The sequence below is a fragment of the Thermobia domestica genome, chromosome 4, assembly GCF_964235325.1.
Source record: "Thermobia domestica chromosome 4, izTheDome1.hap1.1, whole genome shotgun sequence".
In the NCBI taxonomy this organism is placed as follows: Eukaryota; Metazoa; Arthropoda; class Insecta; order Zygentoma; family Lepismatidae; genus Thermobia; species Thermobia domestica.
Genome location: NC_137457.1, coordinates 279,666,973 through 279,694,731, shown reverse-complemented (window position 1 = coordinate 279,694,731; position 27,759 = coordinate 279,666,973). Strand labels below are relative to the sequence as shown.

Below are 27,759 nucleotides of genomic sequence, written 5' to 3'. Positions count from 1 at the left end.
TTATTTCTGTTATTTGCAAGACGTAGAACAGTGTTGCGTTGTATTTCCAATTTGAATATAAGAAAACAAACGAAAATTTTGTACGCTTTGAATCAATTTGTATGGAATGAGACCCCTGGGTTCGTATTGTGATCACAGCATGCGAATATATCATAGCAGAAGATAAAGATGAGAAAATATATGTAAATTGGCGCATGGTGTAGTTTCCATGCAAAATGCCGGTCGCTTGTTATCTTGTTTAATATTCCTTTTTCTCAATATTGTGCTCAATTTTCAGCTTGATATTTGTAATAGCAGAGTCTGCAAAAAAGGTGAGTAATCACGCAATACGTAGTATTTTCTGTACGAGGTATACAACTTTCTGGAAATGGCTGAATTGCTATATTTCTGTGAAGTTAAAGGTGTCACAAATTTGAGTAATTTCCAAAACAAGATTATTATGCAGATCGATACAAATCAGATGCAGATCCAGATTATGGGGGCCATTTTCGTAGTGATTAAGGTAATAAAACTGGTAACTTTCGGTAGTGGCCAAGTGAACTTTATGGTGGACAAACACTGTGTGCATGGGTTTTCTCGGGGTTCTCCCGTTTCCTCCCACTTTCTTCATTCCACCATTTCATTCATTACTCTTGGGTTAAATTCCAAAGTTGGGCGTCCGTTCCCAGCGAAATTTTTAAAATTTACAGGAAAGATATGGATAATTTGATCGGATATAGTATACGTAAGACCGTCTGAGTTCCAGAAGAAGCTGGACGCTCATACTTTTAGGGATTATTCATTGAGTATCTACGAACTTAGAAAGGGGGTAACAAACCCACTTTCATTTACTTATCCACTGATACGAAAATAAAAAAGAACGTACCTATTTGCCCTTGTACTTTATATGCTATAGCGCATTACATTATATGCAACAAGGATTTTGGTCTGCATCATGATATAAATTTAAAAATATTTAACATTTTTCGAATCGAAATCAACAAAATTTATTCTAGAAAGTAAAAATAGAATGTTAAGCACATATAATGAAGACAACGCAGTGATTTAATTTGGTAACGTATAAATATATAATATGAAGTATCCTCGCGCACGTAAGACAGGGGGTTCTCATGTATACTATTACCACCTGATTTATTTGTTATATACAAGCGGTTATAAACATGGGACTGTACGGCGAGCGGAGGGAACTACTTGGCGCAAGGTAACCGAACAGTTGCATTGTAGGAAAGAAACGAGAATTTATGTTATCAATATGGCGAATGTACAAGGGCAATGAACTAGCAGTTTTAACATTTGTGAAGCAATACGTTGATAACGAGCAAAATTTTTTAAAAGTTTGTGAAGAGCACGGATTAATGAACCTAATAACAAATTGCAGAAAGTGTGGAAAGAAGATAACAGCGAAAAAAACTTGACGAAAGCGGACGCCCAACTTCGGAATAAATGCCTTACTCTTCATCACCGTCTCCTTTAGCCTAACCGGCATAACCGTGGGACGTAAAACTCAAAGATTTCATTTCATTTCGGTGGTGGTCCCATACGCTTAGTGTGTACTGAGATCCATGCCATTTTACCTAGGCAACCATAGATATGTAAAATTTTCAAAAGTAATTTCTGTTGCTACCTGCATATTGATTATACGGATCCATACACAAATTATGAAAGACGTAACTTCTTTTTCTCTGCATTCATTCTGTGTACCTTCAGCAATCACTTTTGAGGTGTGCACTTGCATTCCCCGTTGCGGATTCACTTTAAGAGATCTGCAAAAACGCAGATCAACCTGTGCTAGGTGGCCACTAACGCATTAATGGCTGTATCGCTGGGACACACGAATATCTAGAAAAAAGAAATATTATGTACTTTCTCCCCTAAAATACTTGTTAGTGACCCTGGCTTACTTGGTACTGGTTATTGTTCGAAATACAGTGTGGACGTATGGCATAAAACACGAACCAAATTGTGATAGGTGGCCATTAAAAAGCATTGGTTATGTTTAGCACAATGGGTCCAAAAAAAAAAAAAAATACAGGAGAAATGCAAGTTCGTAGACCTAACACAACGTAACCAAATCTAACCTAATATTAGTAGAAATAAGTGAAATTCTATCATTTTTGGGGAAATTGTGTGGACTCTTACACTAACATAATGCAACATAAACTAACCTAAAATTCCTAATATAAACAGAAATTACCGAAATTGCAACATTTGTTTAGAAACAATTGCTGAACCCCTTCTTTCAAACATTAGCCAAAGCATGAAAGCTATGTAACCGATTCATGGCAGAAGCGCAGCATGGGGGCCCGAGTGATAGGGTGCATCCGTAGGAGTGGGCACGTCAGCGGCGGTGGGTATACGCATAAATGAGGATAATGAGGAAACTTTATACGTCATAAAGAGCATGGTTCATGTATTGCACAGCTTTGGCGGAGATTCTAAACGCCATCTAACATATTTGAACTTAGTGTGAAATTTTATTGATGATATTGAGATGTTTCTTGAATGGTGCAGATGTAATGTAGATTGCCACCTTGAGACCTTAAACAGTACTTAGGCTATCTTTTACTTGTGAATAACGTGATATATTCGTAAATTAAATGTTTTTATTTAACGTTTTTGTACCAACGATTGACGCTTTGTAATGTGAGAAGTTTGCAGTAGATTGCTTAAAAAAAATATTAATTTATGCTGCTGTTAATTTCTAGTACGGTAGTGCAAATGATTTTCAAATAAATGTTGAGCACATCTAGTAAATTCTATCAATTCCTCTTTGTTATCGTCTGTAATCCTTCCTAACAAATATAAACTGTTCTTATACATGATTGCATTAAAAAAAAAACCTAACCAAACTCTATTGTTTATAGATTTTATTCTCGTGTATGTGTAATGGAAGTAATTTGTCAATGTAACTTAACTCTGTATTTCGATAATTTCGTAAACTTCAATATAATTAAATGTATTGTCCCCTAACTAATTGTGATTGCATCTGGCTTAGAGGATTTAAATAGACGTGGCTGTTGTTAATGGTGTATTGATATTTCTTTTTGTGTTTAGTATAAGTACGGAATTTCAGGTCTGAATCCAGCAGCCAGATCAGGGAGTTTGATTGTCACTTGGCATTTGACAAACAAAGTGAAGGCTAAACGCATATCGCCAGACTAAAATACATGGTTGTTAATGGGACCTGTCGACCAGAAATTTCGCGCACTGACTTAGTATGTATTCAGTTAACATCTTTATTTTACTAATACAATAGGCGTAGGTGAAACATTATTTTTGTGTAACATATGGGAGTGCTGGGGGCGACTGTGCGGAGACATTTTGCTAATTAATCAGCACTCAGCTATGATTTCTGTAACAAATTCCTGTGTAACCTCCTGGAGTAGATTAACATTGACCACGAAGATATCATTGCTATTAATTTTAGCCAATATTTTTCTGATACATCTTTTTTTTTTTTTTTTTTTTTTTTTTTTTTTTTTTTTTTGTTTATAATTGTGATAATCAGGGCTTGAAAAATCCACTCGCCTGCACGCCAGTGGCGAGTACTTTTTACATTTGGCGAGTGAAGTCCGCAAAAACATAACAGATGTCACTTTTTTTATTTATAAGAGTCATGCCAATAAACAGAATAAAAAATGTATTGATATGTTTACTGTGGCTGCAAATATGTTTACTGTGGCTGCAAAATGGTCTGGCTAGTAGATTTTTTGGCTGGCGAGTTTTTGCAAGCAAGATTTTTCAAGTGATCATGTTTCTTTTTTGGGGCACGGTGCCTCACTGGTAGAGCTCTGATACGAGGAAATTCTGATTCGATCCCAAGCTGTGTCGATGTGTAGTGGATAAACATCATGTCAGAGGGTTTTCCCCGTTTCCTCACATTCTTATTACATTAAAATCATTCGTCTTCATTAGCCTACAATGCATAACCATGGAACTGAAAGATTTACTGAAAACTGAAAGATTTCGTCTTTTGCACCAACAATTGTTAATTTGAAGGCAGGGTGCGAATTTAATAGTATTTACCAAATGCGTCAGTTGCACACGTTTGATGTATTATAATTGTGATTTATTTATTTATTTATTTATTTATTTATTTATTTATTTATTTATTTATTTATTTATTTGTAGATTAATAATGGCGGTGGAGCTTAAACAACCGAAAAGGAAGAAACGAGTGTTTGCCACCTTGCAGCAGCCATTTCCAGTGCTGATCTCCAATTTGTCGGGAATTTCGGCCAATAATGCTTTATGGCAAATATATACTGGCACATTTAACGGGGATTGTGTTGTTGTAGAAACTCCGTCGGAAATGGCAGCGTTGTATAATATGGTAACTTTTTGATGTATTTTATTTTGTATTTATCACAAAGGGCAGGAACTATTGATTTGTGGGAAGTTAAAGAAATGTACATTAATTTTAAAAAATCAGGGCAGTGATTACTATATGTGATCTGTGTTAATAGTTCTGGCATTATAACAATTCGTTGGTTAGACACATTCTAATTTACATTTACCTTGTTCTGATGGTAAATACATTGTTAAGATGAAAAGCCACACCCACTAGTCAATCACAGGTTTTCATTTGTTGAGGTTTCAGATGTCAGTAAAATTACTAACTGATAATATATATATATATATATATGCGTTATTGAATAATAATGTATAGAATGTGTAGAGCCTTGTTCCGTGAGCTTTGAATTGTTATAACTTGGTATCGTAAGGAATAAGTGCGAGTTGTACATAAAGAATGTATGATCCTTTGACATACTTTCCTGATGAATTGAAGTACGTCACATATGTATATATAAAAACACAGAAGAAAGTGAAAAACGCGTAAGGTGGGGAATCAAAAATAACCAAAACACTCTTTCTTCCCCCCAGTATTTCTAAAATTTTGTTACGAGAACATTCTCTTTAGTTTTAGAGTCAGGCCACGTTTAAATATCGATACACGCCGGTATGTTCTGTTTACAATGTGTGAGTTGACAGGTAAATAATTTTTAATGACATCAGCATGAAAGTCTACTTTTCCGAAAATTTCTTCCCTCGTAGCAGTTTTATGAGCACAAAACTTCACCAGATGATTCATGTACGGGGGGGGGGGGGGAGTACAATTGCTCAAAGAGACGATAAGAATTTATGGTGTTATGACAGTTACTAACCGGGTAAAGTGTGACTAATTTTCACTAATTTTTAGCATGAAACTTTATTCCCTGTTAAAATAACAATTACTTTACCCTCAAGCATCCAAGAAAGTGTATTTTCCGCGTACTGTTTCGGTGTCTGCTTATACCTACTCGGTGAAAGCAACATTGTTTATCCATCTACATTTTGGCCTTCTCGATGTCTATTTAAAAGGAAGCAAAAAATTAATTATTGCTCGTTGATTCTTGTACTTTTCTCTTGTGAACTCTATGCAAGCCAAGCAGAAACGACATATTCATATGAGCGTTTCTCTACAATATATCCACACATCAACCATAGCTTTCATCTATGGAGAGACGAAGATGTAAGCACATATCAAAACAGTATACAGAAAAGCATTTCGTTGAATGCTTGGGAATAAGGAAACTGCTTTCTTAACGGCGAGTACATTCTAGAAATTAGTAAAACTTGGCTAGCAACTCTGTTTTTTTAAGCAGATTGTTGTATCTTCCCCTCTGTTCTCGGGAACATGTTATACGACACCGAAAATTACGTAACACTTGTGAGTAGTTGGAAAATAATTCTTAATAGTGGGCTCTCCATTGTTTGTCTGTAGAGTCTGTACTGTTTGTGATTTGTTTTGGTACACATCTTTCAACCCTTTGGCATATATGCTGTGCCATACGCACATATCAGTTGTAATTTCCTGAAAATAGTTTATTTATTTATTAAGTGTCTAGGTTTTATAACGCTATAACGAAATACATTTTCCGTGCTTTGCGTTCAGAGATATAGGGTGGCAGCATCAGATTAAGCTTGTTCTTGAAATGGAGCCACTGTTATTGTTGGAGCATAGCAACATTTCTTTCCTCATTTAGCAGCAGTGGAAGAAGAAAAAAGCTTGTTGATACTTCAGGTTCACAGCTGGCAAGCATTACGTATATGCCATAGTATTTGCAAGGCAGATTATATTGCATGATATAATAGTCGGTGATATGTAGTACATAGGTCTGTTTCAGGTGTCAATTACGGACTTTGGAGTGGTATACTAATGTAATTATAAATAGATTCGTAAATGGTTCCAGAGAATACTGAAATATAGTGTGAATGATGTTCTAAACACGAGCGATAATTGGGGATAGAAAATAAGATTTTGAATATCTTAACACAAATAGTTTCAGCACCTGTTCATAGCCTTTTCTTAAGGAGTTAGTGACAGTGAACACATATTATTCTAATGTATAACTCATTTCTTTCTACAAAAGCCCAAGCAGAATACTAAGACAAGAAGATATCAGTTGGTTCAAAACACTGACTAGGGTAACCAAGAAACAGTATCAGTTTTCTTGTATTCTTGTGTTTTAAATATTACAATTTAACATTATCTTAAGTTTTTCCCCCTATGTTGTACAGACATGTACTATGCAGCATGTGGCGCAGGTTCATGCTTGCAGTCTTGCTAGTAGACGGAAAAAAAGTTATTGGTGTACATGTCATAAAATGTATTAACCCACATAGTGTAAATACAATATATCTACTTGTTTGGTATTTTAGTATTCTGTACCTAGAACTAGAGAGAAAGTTTTAAATCCTACTTCTCTCCCTCTTCACCTTCTCATCATTCTTATGCTACTTTATCCTTCCAGTTTCTCCTGAATATTTCATTTCACAATTTGTACTCTTTACCCTGTAATTTATTTCCATGTATACAGTTTCCTTTTCCTTGTAATCTTTGTTTCATATGAGATCTGTGGTTGTCGTCCTTTCTTTTACCTCTGCTTCGTATCCTCTAGAATCAAGTTTTGTTTTCTGCTCATCTTAGTTTATGTATCGCCTATAAAAGTGTAAAAGAACGTCCGATTATGGCACTACTAAAAATTGCCCACGCTTGAATACATTTCTAATTGTGCTTGCTTTTTACACTAATTTGAGAATGCTGAATCCAAAGAAACTAAATTTAACTGCCCATGTGGTCACGCGAAAAAAAAAAAAAAAAAACTTCAAAGTTGGTACATATATATATTTGCTTTATTGCTCATAAATTCCGGCCAAGTAAGTTTGTGGTAGACATGCTCGTGGATTTCCTCTGGGAACTCGCGTTTTCTCCCACTTTCTCATTCCACCAATTCTTTCATAGCCATTCACTTGCTTTTATCATCGTCCCTCTTAGTCTAACAGGCATAATCATAAAGCGCTAAAGATTACATTTTCATTTCATTTTTATTGCTTATAAAGAAGATATTCATGGACTATGTTGTACTACAAATCATATACGTACTTAATATATATATATATATTGTATCATTCTCAATCATACAGATACTTTTTCTTAATAATAAGTATAAACAACGGCATAAAAAGTGAAATTACAAATGTATCTAAACATTCACTATTGGTATAAGTGGTACTTCAAAGACCCCAGTTTTAAGATTATTTTTCTCTTGACCTCATGAACAGATAAGTTTTAAAACACTTCCATTGGTTTCAACATCCTCAAATTAGTATAAAAAGTGCAATTATGTACATATTCAAGCGTGAGCACATTTCTCTTCTTCTTCTTTCAAAAGGCCAAGCCTTGTCTCTGCAACACAGCTTCTAATTTTCCACAGTTCTTTTCATCTCCTTGTAGGGATTATATCCCATCCCATTGATCATATTTTTAGGGTACGATGTTCTCGGTCATCCTCTCATATTCTTCCGTAATATCTTGCCTTCGGAAAAAATCATCGTGTCTAAGTAAATGACCAGTGAGTTTTGCTTTTCGTACTTCTATTACTTTGATTAGTTGTCTTTTCTCATTCACTTCTTGCAATACCACTTTAATACTCTTCTGTTCAATCCAGCTAGTTCTAGTAATTCCTCTCCAAAACTGCCTCAAGACGGGCTTTCTCCTGTTTTGCTAACGTCCGGGTTTCGTATCCATATGTCAAAATGCTCCGGCACATTTACCTTTGACACATACAGTATACTTCAAAGACTCCAATTTTGAGGTAATTTTTCTCATGATGCCATGAACGGATAGGTTTTAACATAGTTTCTTTGGATTCACGTCCTCAAAGTAGTATAAAAAGCGCAGTTAGAAATTTATCCAACTGTGGACACGTGTTACTAGTTGCATGATCGGGTGTTCTTTATGTTTTACCTGTTTCTTACATTGTCAGTGAACGTCTATCTGATATCACTGAGTATAGTAGATGTAAGTTCTGTTAAAAGTTGAACTGCTAGATTGATAATATATATGTAAAAGGGAGACATCAATCCACTTTTCTTACGTGATATCTTCTATAGATGTGAATTCAATGAAAATTAAAAGTAAAAAATGCGAAATTGAGCCAGAATCGAATCTGAGTACCCGGGCTTACTCTCCCGGTACATTAAGCACTACACTGACCAATCCACTCCATCATGAACAGATACACTCCTTGTAATTGTGAAGTTCGTACTTATACTTTTAGGTCATAATGAATTGCATCGCTTGAATAGCTTGCATGTCTAATTGATAAATAGGCTTCGGGAGATATTTTGCTTGATACTTTACCGGCGACTCAGTATTTTTTTTTTATAAATGTAATGTCACACTTCAAGTGTATGCAGGTAGTAAACTCTTTCGAGTTAAGTCATCTCGTATACTTGAACACTTAAATCTAAACCTCATGTCTGCAGAATCTTGTAGTTTGTGATTGTTACATTATAAATTAAGAGTAGCTATAGTAATTAATATAAAGTGTTGGTAAGTGAATTGTGTTGGATTAAATAAAAAAAGTTTTACATATTTGGAATATGCCTTATACTTAGTTCATGCAGTCATTAGGTTGTAAAATAATTTGGAACATGGTGTCCATATTCTGAAAAGTCAGCAAGATGGGTTTTAGTCAGAAGAAGTCAGAGAAAATACAGTAGAATGCTCTGAATCTCTTCTTCAAAACTTTCTTCCAAAACTAGACTCTTAGAGACGTATTACCTTTTCAATAACAGCCCAGTTCGGCGGGCAGAGTATATTGCCATTACAGGATCTACTGATTTTGCAAAGAAGTTCTGCTTCATCAATAAAAATTTATAACAATATGAAGAAATTCATACAAGTTTCTACACTGTCTAGTTGTCGGCATCAATGATCTTTAAAGGAAAAAATGAAAGATTCTCTCTTGAAGAGTAAGTTGGCAGGTTTCAAAGATATTTCAGTAGAATGTGAAGTGTTTCTTCGAAAATTTCAGTCTTCAAAGCCGCTAATACTTATTTTGCACACAGTACTTTTGGACTTACTATATAGTTTTTTTTGGCCCGATGGTTGGAACAAGAATCTTTGCAGCAAGCTGACTCTTCTCAGAAATTGATATCTTTGGAATTGTCAAATAAGAAACTTGTTCCTGCTGCAATGTTGTCATTGGTTTTGCTACGAAAAAAGTATTAAAGAAAAGCATATATACAGACAGGGATAAAACAGAATTCAAACTTGAGTTTTACAAATTAAATGTAGGTTTAGTGTAGATTAAATGTAGATTAAATGTAAGTTACGTGAAAAGACCACTGAAGTACAAGTTTGTCTGTGGTGTCACTTGTTGTGCACCAAGTAATATTTTGGAGTAGTCATCTCTAGCAAAAAAGAGAACGAAGGTTGGTCTTGCAGATTTTCACAATGCAAACAGGATTTCATCAGATGTGGCTGAACAAGCAAAGAAGTAGTTCAGTGTGTTGTGTGTTGAAGCACAGGGCTCCACGAGTTTACAGCATGACACGATGATTATGTGGATTAGATGGGTTTTACTACAAGATGCTAACGTATAATGTCAAGTTTACTAATCTTTTGGAACTTGTCAAAATTTACTTGATAATGTCACATGGCAGTTCACCCGTTGAAAGTGGTTTCTCCATCAACTAGTCACTGCTTGTAGAAGATCTTCTAGAACAGTCTCTGGTATCTCAAAAACTTGCGCATGATGCTATCAGCAGTGCTAGTTTTATGTATTCATCACCAGGAGGTTGCTACAGTCTGTAAAATGTTCCAGTTGATTATATCAGTTTAGCGTCCCGTTCAGCAGCGAGGCTGTATGAGACGTGGACCTATAGTTTAACATGGGATCCGAACCACATGAGCTCCTGCCGGGAATCGAACCCGGGTCTCCTACGCCAAAGACGCGTACGCTAACCGCTTAGGCACCGAGGGAGTACTGTAAAATGTTCCAAACAAAGGTACCAATACTATCTTGACAGACAAGAAAGTGTGCATCGTGAAGAAGAGAACAAAAGGTGCAGAAAAGAGTAAGATTAATCGGGAGCTGAAAGAGTTATATGTCAAAAGACAGAAGTTGCGGACTCAATTACAGTTAAAAGAAAGTGTTGTTTAAGGTTGGTTTAAAGGGACAAGTTTTGTCGATAGATGGCAGTACAATCTTCGTATCTCTTCCATGTATTTTTTATCTTTCACGAAAATTCACGATTTCTGTTACAAATTTCAACATACAGACTTCAAATTTTTAGAAAAATAACTTCATAATCTATCGAAGGCAATAATCCGTGCCGACTTTTTATTTAGAATTTTCTTCATTGTTGAAATGGATATCTAAACCTTTGACAATGGAACTGTTTCAACAATGAAGAAAATTCTAAATAAAAAATCGGCACGGATTGTTCCCTTTAATAAGTTATGAAGTTCCTTCTCTAAAAATTTGAAGTCTCTACGTTGAAATTTGTAAAAGAAATTGTAAATTTTCGTGAAAGGTAAAAAATACATGGGAGAGATACGAAAACTGTAGTGACATCTATCAGCAAAACCTGTCCCTTTACACTAACCTTAAGCAAAAAATGAAGAGTTGAAAAACAAGAAAAGCAGTTAATAATATTGAACTTAGAACACTTTTATTTTAAAGTGCATGTTGTTACTATTGCTTCTTATTGTAGAGAAGAAATGGCTTTCTCGAAGCATACTATTTTCAGTTTTCTAATATTTCATAACTGTTATACCAACATATGTTAATATTAATCCATTTTGTAATTTGTAATTGTAACTTAAAAAATCTTTATATACCTTTGTAATCTTGTGTTAAAAAGTAATATATATATATATATATATCAGGAAAGGTGTGAGAGTTGGCTTGCTATGGGGATAATGGAAACCAGTAAAAAATTAACACCCTGTGGAACGTAAAGAATTGAGGTAGTCATAGGAATTAAGACGTAAGAGTATATAATTTGGAGTTTAAGGAGTTGTTAATAGTACGTGTAAGTTTGCTGTGTGTGTGAAAATTTGTTGTGGAGTTTTTGTTCTCAACGGGGAGACCACTTGAAAGAAGGTTCCTAGTAACCTCAAAAGAGATAAGTATGATTAGTACCACAGTGCATGATATATTTTTTTTTTTTTTTTTTTTTTTACGTCTCACAATTGTGCTCCAGAGCTCAGGGGAACAGTAATGATAACGAAGAAAATAGTGGAATGAAATGGGAGAACCCCGAGCAAACCCACGCACACGGTGTTTATTCATCGCAAAGCCCACTTGTATCGAACCAGAGACCCCACACCAAGTGAGCTCTGCCACAGACACTGCGGCTCGACACAATGAACTTACGCGTCACTACTAACAGCTCTTTAAACTCCCCAAATCATAAATTGCTAAATGTCAGTTCTCATGATTACCTTAATTCTCCACTTTGCAAAGTATTTTCACAGGCTAGTGATTGCTTCACCCTAAACAACAAACCATCTTTAAAAAAAAAAAAAAAAAAAAAAAAAAAACTATACCTTTTTTTTCATCCAACATACAATTCACTTAGCACCATAAACTATAACATTTTATGGTCTCACTATTTTAACCTTAATTTCTGTTTTAACAGGGATTCTTCGGGAAAGGTTCCTTGTCTCAAAGCGCACCAGAGTTTGGTCGAGAGAAATATGGAGTCCCGCCATTTTTAAAACGAAGACAGTGGGAGCAGAGGGCCAAGTGGTTCAGCAGTGTAGCCGAAGCAGAGGAGATGCAGTCAGTAAAGACAGAACGTGCAGAAATTAAGACTGAGAAAGCGGACGCTGGCGCCATTGATGATACTGAGAAGGAAACAGAAGAAGAAAGTGCGTCGAAGAAAATAAAACTAGAGAGAGATATAAAAGAGGAGGAAACTGAACATGGAATGGACGAGGAAGAGAGAGTGGTAGTGAAATCGGAAAGTGTTGAGGAACAAGGTAAAAGTGGAGTTGAATCAATCAAAACGGAGAATGAAGAAGAAAATGAAGATGGTAAAATTGGAAATTCAGCTGTTCGCGAACATATTACAGAAGAAAGTGAAAACACGAAAGACTCAGAACAAAAGAAGAATGAATCTGCGGAAGAAATAAAACAAGAAACAGCGGAATCAGGTGAGAATAAACAAGAAGATAATGATTCTGGGAGAAGTAAACGAGTGAGTGGGGACACGGGAAAATCAGTGGAAATGGAGCTTACAGTAAAAAATGAAGAATCAAGCGAAAGCGAGAAAGTTATCAGTATTGACGATGACGAACAGAAAGATCAAGATAAAGAAGAGGAAATTGATGTGGTAAAGTTAGAGGAAAGTGACAACAGTAGCGATATTAATGTGATTGATGTTTGTGATGATAATCAGCAAAAAAATATTGATAAAAATAGTTCAGAAAACGACACCATCCGACTAGAAACTTCGTCGAACGATAACAATACATGTGAAAGAGAACGCCGTGTTACTCCGAGAAACAAAATAGGACCGCAGAGTAATTACGTAGTTGTACTTACAGATAGTGACAGTGAAGACGAAGCATTTTTATCGAATCTTAACCCAAAATTACACAGGAACAGATTTCGTATTACTGAAGGACTTCACTTAACTCTCGAGGAAGCTTTCTTTCTGAGTTTCGGACTTGGGTGTTTGCAAGTGTCTGATTTACTAGGAAACTTGTTGTCGTTAGTTAAAATGTGGAAGCTTTTCTGCGAAACGCAAAGAGACTTTGTGCAAAAATATGTTGCGTATCATTATTTTCGAAGCAAAGGATGGGTTGTGAAGCCGGGATGTAAATTTGGAGGAGATTTCTGTAAGTATGTGTAAGGTAACGTTTAAACAAAGAGAAATGATCTTATAGGACTGTAATTGTGTATCATCCAGCTTTAATTGATTTTATTTTACGGAGTCCATAAGCATTATGATTACTTACAAAATGTTTACTAATTACGAGAGTGATTCAGAAAATAATGGCTCCAAGATGATATCTTTGTGTCTGACAGATAGCACCGATACAGTTATCAGTGGAAAAACTTGCAATATCATCTACAAATGGTGGAATTCAACATAGTCCCCATTACGGACAACACACTTGCGCCAGCGCGAAACAAGTTCTTTCATGTCATCGGCGAAGAATTATAGTGGCTGCTGGTGACACCATTGCCGAAGTGTTGCTTCCACCTCCGCGTCACAACTGTAGCGTTGGCCCTTAAGGTGATTCTGAAATTTGGGGAAGAGTCAGAAGTCTTAGGGCACAAGATCCGGACTATAGGCAGGATGATGCAGAATGTCAGTGTATCAACAACACTTTCCCAGCGATGGGACAACTTTGAATTTTTTTGGCGGAGAAGAGGACATGTGGCGGTACTCCATCGTTTCCGGGTCGCTGGCGATGAATGTTCCTGGGCGCACAACCTTACGCACGCACAACCTTACGCAGTCAGAAATTCAATGACAGCCTGCTGTTTAAACCGGACGTCACCACTGGGTACCATGGATTGCTCCATTACTCTGGAACGAGAAGAGATAGGAAGGTGAATCAAGTAACATTCTGTAGCTTAAACATCAGTGCATTAACGATAAACAATTTAGAATGTTTGCAGTACAATTGGCCAAGTAGTGAGATTGGAGGCATTACTTTTTGAATCACCCTCGTAACTTCAAAGTTACCAACTTTCATATTCACAGTGACAGCCAACATGCGTGTCTGTCTAAAGGTTTATAGGTACACCTTTTAAATTTTTTGATTAAATTCCCATCTTCTTTTTTAATAAGCGATTACGTCTATGACACTGAAGAATCAAAGCTTTAGAATCTTTATTGCTAAAATTTAGCAGATTAAGGTGTTCTACATGAAGTTCAAACAAGAAAATAATGTGACTTACATTTTCCACATGATAAACGGATCGTTATCCAAAATATTTAGCAGTTAATCGTTTGCATGTCATTGAGAATATGAAGTTTAGTAATATAACTATGAAGTTAATTTCCATAAGCATTATATATTTAAAAACTGTAATTCACTCATTTCTAGTAGTAATTTTGAAAGGCAAATATCTGTTACAGTAGTATTAACTTAATAATAAAGCCGATATTATATAATAAAAGAATGTAAAGAACCATGCCCTTGCATATTTTCCTTATTTTGTAGGACGATTGTTTCAGCGAATATATTTAATTACTAGATCCTTTTCACTTGTAGTCGAAGAACCAAGTTTTACCTACATCTAGGGTCTACCTTGATATTTTTCAGTATTTACTTATACTGCTGTAATATTCACGCACTAATTGTTAAAAGGTTGTATACATACACTTGATTCTGATAATGTGAAGGAAACTGGATTATTTATAGTTGGCCACATAGTAAAGTTTTTTTTTTTTTTTTTTTTTTTTTTTTTTTTTTTTTTTTCAAATTTTATTTTAGGACTTCGATTGAATTTAGTGTGTGCATATAACCTATTAACAAGTTAGTACTGAATATTGCAACATTATGAGTAAATACTAAAAAAAAATCGTAAGATATGAAAATAAACAACCCAAGATGCAGGTAAAACTTGGTTTTTAGACTACAAGGGGAAAAAAAGGTTTGGCAAATTGTCCAGTAATTAAATAGGTGCCGAATTATAATAGTCCCATAAAATAAGGAAAATACGCAAAGGTAAATTTTTACATTGTTTTATTATATATAAAAGCGCATGAAGTAAAAATGAAGACTTTAACGTTTTATGACACTATGGTATACGTGTATATTTATCCAGTGACATAATTTCAAGAACTCTTCTGTTCCCATTACGAGGGTCCCTACGAAAGTTTTGAGATACGCATTGTTGTGGCACAGTATTTGTATTCCAACAATTGCGTTCGGTAGTGGTATCCAGAGCGAAGAAGAGAAGCAGGTTTCAACTCGCCTTGCTTATCGGCGTGGCCGTATCGCCTTCACTTGTTTGTTGATGTGAGCAGTATTCGACTGTCTAGAATGGAGCTCGAAAGGGAACATTTTCGGGCAATGATCCTTTACGATTTCAAAAGTGGTTTGAACGAGACACAAAGCCTTGACCGTTTGTAGGGGGCATTTGGGGACCTTGCTCCTTCCCGTGCTACATTTTTTCGGTTTGGTGAATTCAGAAGAGGTCGACATCGCTTAAAGATGAAGAGAGAGCTGGACGTCCGGTAACAGCTGTGTCAGATGAAAACATTGTCGCTGTGGAACAAATAATTCGAGAAAATCCTCGAACAACTTTCAAGGATATTGAATCTACAGTGAACATTGGATCGCCAGCAGTAACAAAAATTCTTCATGATCATCTTCGGCTCAGGAACATTTCATCTCGTTGGTTGCCTCACACTTTGACTGAACAGCAGAAGCGCATGCGTATGGAATGGTGTGAAGAAATGCTTGCAAGATTTGATGGAGGCAATTCTCGACGCGTCTCTTGACATTGTTACTGGTGATGAGACTTGGATCTATCATTTTGACCCTAAAATAAACGCCAGTCTACAGTTTGGATCTTTCCAGACGAAAATCCACTCACGAAATTGAAGCGACCGCGAAGTGTGGGGAAGAAGATGGTCGCAACTTTCTTCTCAAAATCTGGCCATGTTGCAACTGTTCCACTTGAAGGACAAAGGACTGTTACTGCTCAGTGGTTCACCACTGTTTGCCTAACAAAAGTGTTCCAGAAGCTTCGGGAACGGCGTCCAAGAACTGGGTTGCGTGGGATCCTGCTTCATCATGACAACGCGTCCACACACACGGCCAACATCACAATTCAGTTTTTAGAATCTACGGAGGTCAAACTTATGACTCATTCGCCGTATAGCCCTGACCTGGCCCCGTGTGATTATTTTCTGTTCCCCAGGATCAAAGATCGCATGCGTGGGAAGAGATTTTGCAGCCCTGAAGAAGCTGTAGTGGCTTACAAGAATGAACTTTCAACACTTGAAGAAAAAGACTGGCAACACTGCTTCCAAAAGTGGTTTTCGAGGATGCAAAAGTGTGTACAGTGTAATGGTGAATACTTTGAGAAAATGTAAGTGTTAAATTGATTTTAAGTATGTAAGTTATTTCACATCTCAAAACTTTCGTAGTGACCCTCGTATCTGTCATTACGATATACGTTGAAAAAACTTACGCCAGAAACTCATATATCTAACAAGTCAATATTAAATGCACAGATATTATAACATCTTCACAAGAAACTGTCTAGGAAGAATTCATTTAATCAATTTGTCCAAAATAGGAACACAAAAAATGTAAATTAACCCTTTCGAGACGTGCGTGTCATCTAAGCACAGCCGATCGTTCCGTTGGGGACGGGTGTGGTATATAAACAACATCTGAACGGAGAACGGGTGTGGTTTATAAGCTTCATTTGTGGTTTTAAGTTGTCAAATTTTTCGATCAATGCCTAGTCCATAGGCTAAGATTTTAGAGTGTCTCTAAAGACGATAGCCGTCCATAGAGTGTTAAAAGACGTATAACGATGAGCATTCCCTGTCCAGTGAGCACACAATATAACCAAATCGATTTGGTACTTCACATTTCTTGAAATCCTATTGCTCCAGGAAAAACCGCTTTCAACATTTGGACTCTCAGAGAAACAAGATGTGATTTACATCATAGTAACTTAAATTTTGCGGGAGAAAATATTGATGATACTACTACCTCAATCATCCAGATTTAATTTAGGCTTTTAGGCCCTACTGCAGTAAATTAGTTATACAAGATTGGATGTCACCATCATCAGAGCAAGTCAATCCGAAGAAAAGCCCAAGTTCTTAAGATAGTATTTGTGAGATTGAATAGTATTTATCTATTTACTTTGACGAAAAAACTTAGGGTTGAGGGGAGGGAGGGGTTAAAATAATAAATTATACTTGATAACTCGTGAAACAAAGGGTCAATCACGATCAGGTGAGGTTCGGACCTGAGATTATTTTTATCATTTCACTTTCACGGGAGAACTTGGGGAGGGGAATGGGAGAGGGAGATATATAAAACTAAATAAAACTTAATGACTCCTGAACCACCAATCTCGATCAAATTTTCAACCTAGATGAAGTTCGAACCTGAGATGGTTTCTGTCATATCACTTTGACGATGTGGAGGGGGAGCGACATTTAAAAAAGAACGAAAAATTACCGGTGTAAGTGGCGAATCTATAATTTTTAGAGTCGCTGAGATTAACAGTGATACATCTGATACAGTTTAAATCCATATTCAGCCCCTCAACTTGGAGGTGGGAAGACATAAAAATAATCGAAATAACCAATATCAATGTCGAATTCATAGTCTTCCGGCTCGCTTAGATCAACAATGACGCTGCAGATGCCATGCCACACAACATAGTGTGGGGAGGGGTTATACAAAACACCGAAAACGACCGGTATCAAAGAGCACATTAGTAATCCTAAACACTGACTGAGTAACGGAACATATAACTATTTTTTCTCAATTTAACCCAAGGAAGCGGTAACTGATGTCAATAATAATAATAATAATAATAATAATAATAATAATAATAATAATAATAATAATAATAATAGACTACTGTACTCTGAATGTGAACATTTATTATTATTATTATTATTATTATTATTATTATCGTACTTTTAAACTTGCACGACGAAATTACTGCAAAAAATGTTTTATTTCTGTAATATTTCCTGGATTGTATGTTTTCCTTTATTAGTGGGCACTAATTTCTCTCTAGGCCGTCGAATAACTCAATTTCGTTGTGTTCTTTGGTTCGTTCCAAAGATCAGGGCTAAAGTAAGTAATATTTGGGTTGTAATTTCAGATGGCATGATAGAGTAGGGGTAACGTAATGGCCTTGTGAATAATACAACTATCGAACGTAGGTTCAAATCCTGTTCACGCCAAAGTTAAATTTTTTGCAAAGTGATTTGGAAGAGTTGACATCATACTGGACAAGCAATACATAAGAATGTGGAAGCAAACACCTGCAGCATGATAGAGACGATTTACGAATGCTGGTTGGGAAAGGGCGAGGGAATTACCAGGACAATCCAAAGACATAAATGATCTGTATTATATACTTTTCGTGTTATCGTTCTCAGAAAGAAACGCTACACCGTTTGTAAAACAAAGTTTGGCAAAAGCAATCGGTGGTGTAGTGGTAAGCGTCAAACTTCCAAATGGAAGATCTTGGTTCGATTCCCCATCAGGTAGCATGATTTTTTCGCATAAAATAATGGCTGCAGAGATTTATCTTGTGATGGAGAACTTATAATGCATCACTAGCGATAGTTCGAATAAACAATGTGTGCGTTCTATAACGTACACTGTAATGATAAGTATGTTTCATATTCATATTCGTCTCCCTTTGTCTCTTTCTTGATGTTTCCCTATCCTGTCTTTGCATCTTTCACTTCTGCCCCTCTCTCACACACACGCACTTCATGTTCCAAAGTTAAAACGGAGCAAGAGCGTGATATACCTGGTCTGGAGAATTTAATTAACTGTTAACTTCGGCGTCGTGTCTTTCGTGCTCTGGGGATAACATGACCAGTCCTGGTCATCTCTGACAGAAATACTGTTTAAACGCAAGGGAACAAGTAAAATCTCTTTTTTATCCTCTGGGTTACGAAGTCTCAGTGGAATTACCGGGTCACTACGGATTTGAATCCTCGACCCAGTGGTGGTCTATAACCTAACCAACATCATCCGACTGACACGATGATCCGTTTGAGCTCTTAACGTGTTCATTCTATCTGTGCAAATTACGTTATATCCGGAAGACATGAAATCAATGCTAGATGTTCGATACAGATAAATCTTCGGAAAAGACTAAAAAAATGGTAGCCTCTTTGGTTATTTGAAAACAAAATTTTATTTATACTAGTTCGACACAAAATTTGTTCCCAGTCTATAATTCAATTTTTTTTTTTTTTTTTTTTTTTTTTTTTTTTTTCACGTTGAAATCTGAAACATGCTACATCTATGAGGAACATGAACTATTCCTTTCCAACATTTATAACTTTTCATTACTATACACTTTGGACTTTAAATATAGGGTATTTCTGATAGAAATTTAGCAGTAAAATAGAACTCTTCTATTTTCTCTTTCTTTCTTTCTTTCTCTTTTCTTCTCTTTTCGTTTTTTGCTTTTTTGTTCAGTTTGTATTAGTAGTCTGAAATGGAGGATATGACCAAACGCTATCTACTGGGTTTATTAGAATGTGTTTTGGAACAGTACTTCCAATGAACACTACCGAATTTGCAATCGAGGCACGCGGAAACAAAGCATTTGTGTTAAACTTTTGACATTATCCTAGATGTGTCTCGGAGGTCAACAGTTCTACTTGAAATTGAGTATGCTATCCATTATGAAAGGGACATAATGATTGTTTAAGGCATATTCGAATAGTTCTGAAAAAATGTGTAAAAACAAACGTTATTTCTATATTACTGTTGGATTTCTGGAAAAGGAAGTTTATAATGTTAGGTTCTTTTCTTACTACGTTTGAGATTCCACTGTTTTACCTGTTCTCCCTTTTCTTTTTCTTCTTCTTTTCTCTCTCTCTGGCTCATTTCTGAATCTCTGTGTAATAGACATCCATTGGTTTTAATTTTTCATTGTGTGTGTTTCAGTTTCTCCCTACATCAACTTATGAATCTTTTTTCGTCTCGGTTTTGTTATTTCATTTAATCGAAACTAATACATGTGTAGTTTGAAATCAGAATTGCGCTCATGTTGTTAGCTAAATTTAGTATGGGAGAGAAGAAAGGAGGAAAGAGAGGGGGTCACTTTACCTGACACGATTATGGGATAAGAAGGTGTATATTGGATGGCCTAAATGCTCGGCGTTAGCTGTCGCAAGTTTTTGATGCGGAGTGTACAAAAGTTTTAGAGTGAGCGAATATTATTTTCTTTTTCTTACGTAGCATATGACCCATTGAGCACATCTAAATTGTAATTCAAATCTTTATATAATAATTAGATTGATAATATTAAAGCAAAATTATTTTAAATGCAGCTAAAATTCTGCTCTCAATACTGAACAGAAGGTTGTATGGAAGAACAAACGAAAAGGTTGAAGAGGAACAGTTTGGGTTCAGGAGAAGTAAGGGCACAAGAGGTGCAATCGGATTATTAAGGGCGATCGGTGAAAGGTTTATAGAAAAAGGGAAAGGTGCGTGTTGTATTTATTGATCTAGAAAAGGCTTTTGACCACATGAATTGGAAATTGTTGTTGGGAGTTCTAAAGAAAGATGGAAAGATATGACTCATAAGAAACTTATATATGAACCAACAAGTACGTGTTAGGTTAGGGGAGGAACTGACAGAGGAAAGTGCAATAGGAAGTGGAGTTCGACAAGGATGGTGACTCTCGCCAACATTATTTAATATCTATTTAGAAGAGATAGTGAAAAAGAACCTGCATGATGAAGACGGTATGACGCTTGTTGCAAAATCTGAAAAGAAAATTAATGGGCAGGGTTCCCACTCATCCTGGAAAATCTGAAAATGTCCTTAAAAATGCATTTCTGTCCTTTACATTTACAGAAATACTGACTGTCAGATTTTTCGTAATTATAATAAAGATTTTAATTAATTACTAGTTTTGTTTGCTATTCCTGTTTTTGTGCCGAATAATAATTTGTCATGATCCTGCATGTGTGGGTAGTTGCTGAGTTTTCTTTCTTCAAACAGGGTGGTTGGCTGGAAGAACTTCTCTTTTCCTCTTTCATCCAGTAGTCTGTCAACCCATTCTTGGATGCTGTCGTCATTAGGACTATTGTCCAGAAACTGCTTTGAACCAGTATCAATCCTCGATAATCAGTCTATTTTCGCAACTAGAGCGTTCACCTCTGGTGCTTGGGGTCCCGGGTTCGATCCCAGCCCCCGCCAAGTGAACTTTGTGGTGGACAAACACCGTGCTCGTGGGTTTTCTCGGGGTTCTCCCGTTTCCTCCCACTTTCTTCATTCCACCATTTCACTCATCTCTCATAATCACCGTCTCCTTTAGCCTAACCGGCATAACCGTGGGACGTAAAACTTAAAGATTTCATTTCATTTTTTTTCTATTTTCGCAACAGTACTTACTCTTCAGTAAAATTTCATATGAATGCTATTTAAGACAAGGTCATATCTAGGTAAAACTAGGGATGGTTCGGAAGAATTAAAAGATTTGTTGTTAATCATAAAGAAGCTTCTGGTTTTGTCTCATAGACAGGCTGCTGTCGAACGAGGCTACAGTGTAAATAAAGATCTGCTTGTTGGAAATATGAAGGAGCAATCATAGATCTTACTTCAATCAACATCACGAAAGAAATACTACATCATGCCATCCATGCAAGACAGAGCTGGAGAAAATAAGGATTGTTGAAACAAAGTCAAGTGCAGAGCAAGAGGACAGTGAAAATGTACAGCAGCTGCAGAGAAAGAAAAGGAAATTGATGGAAATAAGTGAAGCTTTGGAAACTGAAGCAAACCAACTTGCATATGAAGCAGAGCAAAAGTCTTGCTTTACTGTATTAACAAAGTCAAATGTTATCCGTAGAGCAACTTCGCTAAAGAAGAAAGACATTATGTCTATAGATGAGAAAATCACATCGAATACATTAACTATATATCATATCATTTCATTGCTATTTTCGAGGTTTTTGGAGTATACAATTCAGCCTTAAAAATGAATGACAATTTTAAGTTGCTTATAAAATAGTAATCATAAGAAAATAAACTTAATATAATAAAAGCAGGATCTTTTCAATCCTTGAATAACGCTGGATGGTCGGTTTGATGGCTTACGTGCAACTGAGTGATTCGTGGCTAACGCATTGATTCTACTATAGAGCTCTTTATTCATACAGTGTGTTACTCTTTGACTCAAGTAATTATCCAAATGATGCAGTGTTGATTTAATTCCAAAAATTATTTGTATTCTCACTGGGAAAACGAGCCCAGGTTAACTCGCTAGAAATGTTAGTTAGTACAAATGTGTAGTTATGATATTCAAAATAACTTAGGCCACCATTCTTCTTCTTCAAAAGTCCTGTTCTTTTGGTTCGAAGTAGGATTTTATCGAAAGGTACAACTTCCGTAATTATTGAGGAAGTGTGCATTGTTTTAACTCAATATCGTATGAATCAGTGGTAGACAACAGTTCTCAGCTACCGGTTACTTTCCAATATTTTCTCATATGTTAAACTAAATATTTAATCTCATTTCATTGTAGTGTATTTTTGAATTTCATCTCCCACATGTCCTATTTGTAAATTTATATTTAAACTGTCCTATCTATGTTGAAATAAAGGTGAAGATTATTAACTGAAGTGTACGTTATTGTTAATAAAAAATTTCGTTTAATGATTTTTTTCCCCTTCCTGATTACAGTGTTATACAAACAGGGACCTCCCTTTTACCATGCATCGTATGTGGTATTAGTTGAAGTGATAGATGAAAATTCTCAGAGCAGATGTCCAAAGCGATCGTCATGGAGATTAACGTGGACAAGTTTAATGGGACTTAATCGTGTTGCAGAGGCGGCTGCGAAGGTATGTAATATTAAGATTCATGGTCTAGCTCCGAAAACTATTATCAGATCTTGATGAAATTTACGTGGAACCACTTTGGAACCATACTCTTATCAAACAAAAGTTAAATTATCGAAATCGGTTCACTTTACGGGGACCAGTGCTCCAGTGTTGATACTGTAATTGTGTGTATGCTCACGTATTATTCCGTAACGCGTAGACTTGTTAAAAACAAATCATCATGTTTAGTATGCTAGCCCATTTTATAGAAAGTTAGTATCTTATCTTTAGTTTAGGTATCTAAACTACTGGGGTAACGTAAAAGCGAAAAAAAAGAAAAAAAACAACATTATTTTAAAAAGAAGACTTATAAAGCAACCTAAACACAGCAGAAAATAAATCACTTATACTATTAAGATAAGGACTTATTTATTGTAAACCAATGAACCTACCTACGTAAATACTTTGTATTGTATTCTGTCCATCTACGTAGGCTGATCAACAAAGACTGGTCATCAGTGTTGAGGAGGAGAGTACAACAGCAAGGCACAGAAAACGAAACACGTCAGTGTAGTGGAAGAAGTGACGAATAGATCGGGTAAGGTTGAAGGCCATGACGTTAAGAATGTGACCTTGGCAGCCGTTCAAGCACGTGTAGTTTGTTTGGCGTAAGACAACCTAAACACAGCGAAAAACAGTACAGAAATTCTGTTGACTATCTTGCAAAGATCAACGTTCCGTGTGTGCACCATCCTCCATATAGCCCTGATTTAGCCCCCTGTGATTTCTTTTTCCAACTTTGAAGAACCACCTCCGGGGACGGTGTTTTGCATCTTCAGGGGCAGTGGTGAAAGTTACAGAGGCGATTTTGAAGGATCTGTACAAAAATGGCGTAGATGCCTGGCAAAAACGTTGGGACAAGTGTATTGCATGTAATGGGGACTATTTTGAAAAATACCATCAACATTTGGAGGATTAGTGCCGGTAATTATGTTTTATTCATTTATGATCGTTCTTTATTGATCAGCTCTCGTATATAAGGTTAAGTTTTATTGTTTATAAAAAAAAAAAGTCTGCCAAGCGAAACAAATTAATTTCTTATAAAACTACCATTAACACTAGAATTTTATATAAGGTATTAATTTGTTTGGATTGACACAGACTTCAAATTGTATTTTATAAATAACAGTAATAAAATGTAGACAAAGTAATCTTACATAAGTAGACACAATAGGTAGATAGACAATTAACTAGATAGGTTCGTTAAAGTTATTGCCTTATTAAATTAAGTAACTGCTTGTCTTAGAATAACTGAATTATTTTCTTTTTTTTTTTTTTTTTTAACGCTTTGTACATCAGTTAATGTATTTTTAAAACTTCTTTTTTTTATTATGTACAATTATATTCGTATTATGTACTTAATACACTCTGCAAATGCAGAAGACGACATTAACTGGCATTCTATATGTAGTTTTGAATTGGACATATTGGGAAAATATCTTTCCCTGTAGAAAGCTACTACTTAACAAATTATTATTATTAAGCGACGCACTTGCTCCATCATTGAATCGAATTTACAAACTTGAAAGCAAAAATTCAGTTGTGCATTGCTTAGACCTACCTCTCCCGTCATTGGACTGAGTAAGTGAAAGTCGGGCGTAACCTTATCCGGACTATTACAGTGAATGGAGACGTTCAACCTACCTGATGTACAGCTTGCCTGATTTGTTGTTAGATATGAGATTGGTCGCGCATTATATATATATATATATATATTACGTTCATTGTTTGTTTTTCTGAATAACTTGTCTTAATTTATTGTGTGTTTGTGTAGCACTTACCTCGGTTCCTAATAATAATAATAATAATAATAGCATCACAAGACTTAATAGTCTCTTGAAATTTATAATCCTTGGAGAAAGTGCGATGCTATTTTGTGGCGATTCTTATTTACTGATCATAAAGATGCCATTCACATTTTATCTTCACTAGGTTATTATATGAATGTGATTCAAACTATTCTATACAATTCTCTCACAGTCAGACTTCTACGTGTTTACGTAAAACGAGAAATTGGTATAGAGAAAGAATACTCTGTGAGTTGGCAATATATTGAATGTGAATTGTCTATATGGTGAATTTAAACTACACATGTCATTTAATTAAAAAAAATTACGGTTACATAAAGAGACCGACTTGCCTATGAAAGTTTTCGAGTGTAAAAATTCTTTCAAATATCCCTTCTACGTACTTCATCTGGTTCCTAGACTCTTCTAGGTATGTCGTATACTTTTTAATGCATTATGCTAAGAGATGCAATCACTTTACACCATAAACCTAGAACAAGTTTATAATAAGTTAAAAGTCACTGTTATTAAAATTTGAACTGTCTGTAAGGTCTATCGGTACATGTATTCACTGCTAGACCTAACAAATTTTTAATGCACAAATCTTGACTGTTAAAAATCAGAATCACTTTTATAGGTTAACAGCGAATATTTTGTGGAAATGTGAACCAGCAATTACATTACCCGATATGTTGTTTTAGAACATATTAGACTTCATTAGAGGACCCAGCAAGAGGTGGTCTCTTGACAGCTCTCAACGGCGTTGTCACAACCCATGTGTCAAGGCTTTTTTTGGTACAGCTAATAATAGCATTTTTCTGAATGGTGTAAACCAGTCACCGTGATTAGTAATACTAGCACCAAAGTAGGGGCTGCATTTCCCCTCCGCATGTGATAAGAAACTTCAGAGACCATCTCGTGATGGCTCTGCTATAGCACAGCCATGCAGGGAGCAAAAAAGGAACTGGAAATTGTTTTGATGTAAAAATGTGCCCATTGCATACTCTTCCATTATTTTTGACATAGCCTTCGCATTTTTAAAACCATGTTAATTGTAATGCTGTTAGTCGCAATTTCCTCGACGATTTCTATTCTTAATATGATTGTAGCGACCATCATGAATAATATATACCTTGCAAAGTTAGCCACGGATAATATAAAACTTCCTTTAATTGTTGCTCTTCTATGGTTAGAAATGACGGGCAATGAAGATTAGCAAATAGATGTCTTTATAATCGTCTTTATTCTCTTTATGTATTTATTTATTTTCGTTTTACTACACTCCAATTTGTATATCTTTCGTATTTTTATAGGAAGTTCTTCTGTGTCAAGTGGTTTGGCCTGCTGATGTTCCTGAGGAAAATCCTGCTTCTCCTGAATGTATTTCCAAATTTACTGTTCAAGAAATTCTAGTCAGACGATGGATTTCATCACAAGAAAGAGAGGAGCGAGATAAAGAAGAAATAGAATAAAGCAATAATAAAGTTACGCTTTTAAATAATGATTATTTAAATGCATTTACTGGAAAATAAAATTACAACGATTTTTATTATTTCATTTTTCTCTGTATCATACCTGCACCACTTATTTCTCAGTGAGCAACTCAAACGGCCGGATCTATTAAAAGAATTTGTGGATGAAGGGAGTACAATACAAACATGTTTGTAGTAAATTGAGGTCAAGGTGCATTGTTCCTCGTATTTTATAATCCTGCTGTAAAATAAAATGAAACAAGCGCCGTGTGATACAGGCTTATATAATACTTCGTTCACTGTGTTAAGAAATGTTTATCTGAATTTCCTTCAAAACACAGTATTAGTTTCTCCGGCATCTTCGTTAGTTACTTGCGCTAGATGTCACTGTTGATGTGCCCCTGGTTTCTCAGGGAGTATAAAATCATATAAAACAATAATTTGGAGAATCCATTAAAAACTGACATAAATATAGCCATTTAAAATCAATAGTTTGCCACCTACCCTGCATATCACAGATTTTTACATGATCTATATTCGAGAAACAGGTGACGCTCATAATACCCACACTTCTCGCAATGCACTTTTGTTCTGAGCTAGGGATATAGAGAATGAATAGCACCATCTCATTATGCGAAAATCGTAAACCATTGGTTTATCGTGTTTCTAGAAGAGTGTTCGGTAGAAGCTTGCTCTTATGAACTTTCCGAGTTTCTGAAATAGCTTACAGTTTCAAAGTGTATATGTGTTGAACTTTTCCCAAAATAATAGAGATTTGAGGATAAAATCACTCACTTTTACGAATATTCACTCTTGAACCGAAATATTAAGTAATCTGACCACCTAAAAGATTAGAATCAATTTCAAGAAGTGCAATATGAATTTCTGAGTATTCTGCTTTATTCACTGTGTACGGTACTTCATTTTACTCTTTAGAAGCATGCTTCCAACAATAAAAGAAACAAATTACCACAACTGCATGGATTCAGCTTGTCTTTTGACACAGCTTACAAAATGATCTTTTGAATTTCATTAAATTATTGTGAATATAACCATTCCCTACAAAATATTATTGGAAAAAAACTGGGAAATATGTTGCCATCAGTTCGTTATTAGTGCGCCTTTTATGCTCAAATTAAAACAAAATGGGCCTGGTGTGTGTGTTCCAGATTTACATTTAAGTCTTCAGGATTACTTACCTCTACTATTAGTATGCGACGACGTTTGCCAGTTACCTGAAATAAGTTTTACAGCATGTAGCTTGTTTCCGATCGCCTGGTTCCAATTCGTTTGCCAGGAAAAGCGTAAACAGTTGAGAAAGAAGCTACAGAGGTCAGAGGTGGGTATACAATTCCCAAGCAACACCACCAAGGACTGTGTTATTAGCTGCTTTCTCAGCTCTATTATGTCACAGAAAACAATGCTCATTCCAATCTAACCATACATACGTATTTTGCAATGCCGTGGGGCATTCAATAGTGTCGTACTTCAAAATTGTTCTGAGAAGCACTACCATAAGTTGAAGGCTTCCTTCGGTGCTGACCGTGGAATACTTAAGAATCACACTAGGTCT

The 27,759-nt window shown here is 35.7% G+C and overlaps 1 protein-coding gene across 1 annotated transcript; it reads left to right on the top strand.

Moving 5' to 3' along the window:
• The first annotated feature begins 76 nt into the window (after positions 1-76).
• Tsen2 (tRNA splicing endonuclease subunit 2) lies at positions 77-26,271 on the top strand. Its single transcript, XM_081755982.1, has 5 exons — positions 77-311; positions 4,132-4,333; positions 11,977-13,180; positions 22,728-22,888; positions 26,028-26,271. The coding sequence occupies exons 2-5, from the start codon at positions 4,139-4,141 to the stop codon at positions 26,184-26,186; spliced, it is 1,719 nt and encodes a 572-aa protein (XP_081612108.1). The 5' UTR covers positions 77-311; positions 4,132-4,138; the 3' UTR covers positions 26,187-26,271.
• Positions 26,272-27,759: the final 1,488 nt, after the last annotated feature.